This window comes from Telmatherina bonti, assembly GCF_933228915.1.
Source record: "Telmatherina bonti genome assembly, chromosome: 18".
Classification (NCBI taxonomy): domain Eukaryota; kingdom Metazoa; phylum Chordata; class Actinopteri; order Atheriniformes; family Telmatherinidae; genus Telmatherina; species Telmatherina bonti.
The window spans coordinates 9,225,372-9,230,412 of NC_136616.1; the positions used below are offsets into that span (position 1 = coordinate 9,225,372).

The 5,041-nt window shown below is 39.9% G+C and overlaps 1 protein-coding gene across 1 annotated transcript; it reads right to left on the bottom strand.

The window, feature by feature from the left end:
- Positions 1-556: 556 nt before the first annotated feature.
- Positions 557-3,859, bottom strand: grpel1 (GrpE-like 1, mitochondrial). The gene is made up of 4 exons (XM_079257693.1): positions 3,734-3,859; positions 2,983-3,130; positions 2,097-2,178; positions 557-1,663 (listed from the first exon to the last, which is right to left on the bottom strand). Exons 1-4 carry the CDS (start codon positions 3,808-3,810, stop codon positions 1,317-1,319), a joined length of 654 nt encoding a protein of 217 aa, XP_079113819.1. The 5' UTR covers positions 3,811-3,859; the 3' UTR covers positions 557-1,316.
- Between the last annotated feature and the right edge of the window lie 1,182 nt (positions 3,860-5,041).

Below are 5,041 nucleotides of genomic sequence, written 5' to 3' on the forward strand. Positions count from 1 at the left end.
TTAGCGGAGTAAAACCGTACAATATTTACCAATCGTGTAGAATTTACTCCCAAATATTTCATGCTTTAAAACAGTTGTTCAGAAACAGTTTTCTGACACATTTGCAATGAAGCCTTAAGCTGTGTGAAGACCTGAAAGTAGCACTGTGTAACATTCTGACATGTAAAATATGCATTCACACTTGTTTGATGATGCACTGACGTGTGTATTTCTTACGCCACCGTTGTCTTGCAAGACAGGAGATGACATCAGACTGACTTTTATTGGCTGGAGAAAGCTCAGAGGAGAGACAGGAGCTGAAGTAGGAGGTGCTTCGCAGAGAACATCTCCCAAAGTTCAGTAGTGTGACTTTAAAATGCACGTGTTTCAATCTGACTGAAATGAAGGTTCAACCAAACAAATTAGCAGCCGGAGAATCAAGACGGATGTTCCTGCTGTGTGTGTTCAGCTACGAACTCCCTGCACAGTTCCATGAGAAAAAACCCACTCAGCAGCTGGAGGACAGTGTGTGGTAAAGCCAACTTTACTAACAGACATCGGAGAGCATCGTGAATGTGCTGCTGCAGACTCAGTTTTCTTCTCATCTGGTGCATTGGGTTAACGTGTCCTGCATAAGTATCAGATGCTGATGCAACAAATATCACCATAGTTTATTCTGAACCAGAGACATACAGATGAAGATCTACTCATAATTCTTGTACTGATTTACAGATAAAACAGTTCATCATGTCTGAAGCAAACTGTCAGAAAGGCTGAAGCTGGTTTCCAGGACCTGATGGCATGGAAATGGTGTTTTTACCAAAGCTTCGTCTCCACCTTTCCATCACATCTTCGGCGGTGTTACTGGATTTATTCATAAAGTTAATGATATTTTGTTTATGACACCAGTGTGGAATGACACCAGCAGCAGGACCAGTTTATAAATGGATTTTTCATTGTACAGCCTCGGTTAAAGTGGTTGTTAGGATCCTCAACATGCTGTCTTCCCCTCATGTCAAAGCATTAAAGAGAAGCTCATCATGTCTTTTCCTCCTTTGGGAAAAGACGTGATAAGTCTTTAATCTGGTGACGTTTTATCTAATAATCTGACTATTTCTGAACAAATGACTCATATCACAGAAGACAAAACAAAAATGTCAAAAGAAAATGTCCTGTGAAAACAAGTATTTCTTAAAAGCTATTTTTCTGTCCATATGGAAAGTTCGGTTTAGCCCCTCCTCAGGGTGGTGGTAACAGGACAGACGTGGGGACAAAACGGTGGCAGTCTCCTGAGCAACAACCTTCATCCCCACCTTGTTACGCAATCACCATCAGTTCTAGGGGCCTTTCACCACACCCACCAACGCTGGCCTGAGAGTGCGACCGTGAAGCTTGTAGCCCACTTTGGTTACTACGGCGACAGTGCCAGGCTCTTTGCCCTCAATGGGAGCATGGAAGAGAGCCTCGTGCTCATAGGGGTCAAACTTCTGGCCATCTGGGTTGAGCTTGACCAGGCCATGCTTGGTGAAGACCTTCTGAATCTGGACCTCAGTCATCACCAGGCCGTCGTACAGGTTTTTAAGGTGAGGGTTCCGGCTCGTCACTTCCTCCTTGGGCACGCTCTCTGTGGCCTTCTCCAAGATATCAGCCACCTCCAGCAGGTCCTTACAAAAGCCCTGGATCCCTGGTGAGGGAAGGAGGTTTGATCAGCCTTATCTCTGACTTTATAAAACTTCTGCATCGACATCCACATTTTCACAGGAATAAACTACGGTAACAGCAAGAAATCATAACGGTCGAGACTGTGAAATAAGCTCACCCTAAGATGTGATTAGAAGGAAAAACTCACAGCAAGATGTGTAAAATGGTAAAATGAATCCAAGACAGAAGAAATAGCAAATTCCTTATTCATCTAAAAGAAAAAGAGGTTTTTCCCAAAAAAGACAAAACACGTTTTAATCTTCTTAAGACACAAAGCAAAGACAAAAGTTACTCTTTTGTTACATCTATCGGCGACTGTATGTAACTGCAGAATAATTCATTTCTGATTCATTTTGTTCATGTGTATTCAAACTATTGGTATATGTAAAAGCAAAACAGAAAAAAAGCCTTTTTACCATATAATTTAGCATCCTCCACCATCCTTTCATTCCGTGTCCTCAGGTTTTCTGTGTCTGCTAAGGCCCTCTTATATTTTTCCTGGAGGAAAAAGAAAAAACAGTTCAGTTACATAGAGCACAGTAGCACGAATATTATCATGGACAATACTCACCTCTATACAGGGGCTCTACATATATTGTACTTATATGTCTTTGCACTCAGATTAAATTTCAACATAATAATTACAACAACAGCTAAGCAATATATTTGGAATATTGATTCATCTTAGTTACAGTCATTTTTTAAATGTTGCAACTATTTGATATATGTAAAGACAGTTAAGAAAAATGCCAAATCTTGCTAAATGAGATGATCATTTTATTATGTTAACAATTTGTTTTCCTTGTTCTTTATACTGTTTTACTTCTCTGTGTTAATGTAAATGTTGTCTAATAGAGCTGAATTACCAATAAAAGTACACTCACTTTTTCTGTTTGATGGTGAAAATAATAAAAACTGCAACTAAAAAGTAGCCCATTAACACTTAAATGTGAAGCCATGCTATTTGATTCTTGATATTACCAGCTCAGCATCATCTAAAAATGGTTTTTTTTGCATAATTAAAGCCAATGTGTGGCTGTTTTTACATGAATAACTTACAGAGAAACTTAGGAATGGCAGAATGTCACCACTATTTTCTTAAAGTCCAGCAGCTGCTGTGGGGTGGTGCATCCTGATATTTATTAAGCATAAACCTGTGTCTCTACTAGTTTCTACAACATTTTAGGGAGCTGGAAGAGTGCTTAGCAGCAAACTGACTGACTGTGGGATTGGCTGAAGAATGCACACATCAGGATATTTCAGCTGGACTATCATACTAAACTGAAGCCAACTCAGACTTACCGTCATATCCTTGAGCTGTCCCTCCAGCTGGTTCTTCTCCTCCAACAGGACTTTCTCCGCTGCGCTCTGCTCCGGCTTTTCTACCTCTTCCTCCGAGCCCTGGCCACTCTTCTGCTGGGTGGCTGTGCACAGCAACCTTGGAGATGCTCTGGATGTGACAAACACAATATTTAGTGTTCACATTTGTCAAATATGTCATTTTAAAGCACATATGTCCATGTCTCTGCCTAATTCCCTGTCCTTTGTCAGCTGTTACATCAGCAGAAACAGTCCAAGTTGTGTTCAGCCTTTAACAGTGCAGACAACTTATTATGTCATCAGCCTCCTCAGCCAATGGAGCAGCATGAGGAAATGACGCACAGTCCATTCATAAAACATTTATTTAGACTTGTAACTTAGTAACTTCCATTTTTTAAAAATTACTTTTGTAATAGGTTAGTTTTAACTTTATCTTAGAATTAACAGCATCGATCCCTTCATGATTAGATTAAGTCCTGCTTCTATCAATAACATACCTAAAATACTGCAAACCACATCATCAGGGAGAAATGCTAGCGGGTTATCCCCTAAATAAATAAATAAATAAAAAAATAAACACCCATCGATAGGGAATGTTTTCCTGACATAAAGGTCAACAGTGTGGACGATGGTTGGTGCCAAAGCTAACGCTGCTAGCTGTCTAGTTAGCAGCATTTCTCTAGTAGCGCTTCTGTAAAAGCAGCAGGGAAAGTCCAAAATAAATGCAGCGTACCTCATTAAAGCTGGCGAAGCTACAAGAGAGTAGCTCTGTCTCACTGCTCGTACACACCAACTCGCCATCTTCCACATGAACTGCAGCAACTATTCTTGTTACACACGCTGGCTTGCCGAACAAACATGATGTCGGGGGCGTGTTTTACCAACCAATCAAAGCCTAGTATGAGCGAACGCTCCCTGAGACAGCCAATCAGATTAACTGAGGTGCATTAACCCGGGTATGACGTTTGGCTGAGTTAAAGTCAGAGGTGAATGCGACACATGTGACCAAGGACAGCGCGCGCGCGCGCGCGTGTGTCTTTTTTTTTTTTTTTTAAACGTTATCAAACTAAATGAAGGTTACTCCTGGTTTCCTGGTTATTCAACTCAAAATACTTGTAATATCTAGTTGGCGTTTATGGCAAAATAGTCACTTTAGTTCTTATTCTAATTATGTAATAATAAACCTGTTTGTAAGAAGAATTGTAACAACTCAGTCCTGTTATACAGTTTGTGATCTTTGCTATTTGTGCTCTCTTTTCAACATCTGTAATGTTTTTTTGTTTTGTTTTTTTTAATGAATAGTTTTGTACATGAAATGTGCTCTAAAAAATAAACTTCCTTGCCTTCACAGAGGCAAATAATACGCTCCAGACATGTCTTCTAGGCTACGAGCATCAATTACAACCATTAGTACTTTTGCACTGACTCCATGTTTCTAACAGATCTGTTTTCAGTGTCTGTGTGTCAGTGTTTATCTGACTTTATACAGTCATGCAACAGCCTGATCCTCACATACTCTTTGTTCTCAAGGCAAAGATGAAAATTAGAGGTTACTCTGCCGTTACGCAGTTTCACAAACTACTGAGGAAACCAGCTCCACTAGTCATGACCTCTTTTGAAGCACTTCTTAAATCCTATTATTATTGATTAAGTTCTTTTTTGTGTGATCTTTACAGACACAATAAAGACTTTTACTTTTAACCTAAAAAATTAATTACTTATTGTCTTTATCATTGCAACTGTGGTGGGAAAGCTTTTTATTACTTCTTTCTTCTCTGCCTCCTTACTTGTACATACAAGGTGCGATCCATCAGTATTGACTGAAGAGCTGAGCTAAATGCTGCAATATCTAGGCAGATGTCGGTATTTGTGTTCTTTTTCTGGGTGGTCGTGTGGCAAGTTGTCAGCTGCCGTGGGGGAGTTTGTGCATTTCAGCTGATTGTGTTGTTAAGTACTGCCCTCTTTTCTTTCTCTGTTGGATCCTAACTGTCTTTACTGCTGCCACAAACGATTATTTTACTAATTGATTAGTTATATTGGA

Bases quoted from the DNA above. Each gene is read 5' to 3' on its own strand.
- grpel1 (XM_079257693.1), bottom strand. From the start codon at position 3,810: ATGTGGAAGATGGCGAGTTGGTGTGTACGAGCAGTGAGACAGAGCTAC. The intron at 2,179-2,982 runs GTAAGTCTGAGT...TTTTTCCTCCAG, and splicing joins GACAGCTCAAGGATATGACG to GAAAAATATAAGAGGGCCTT. The intron at 1,664-2,096 runs GTAAAAAGGCTT...TTCCCTCACCAG, and splicing joins GGAGGATGCTAAATTATATG to GGATCCAGGGCTTTTGTAAG.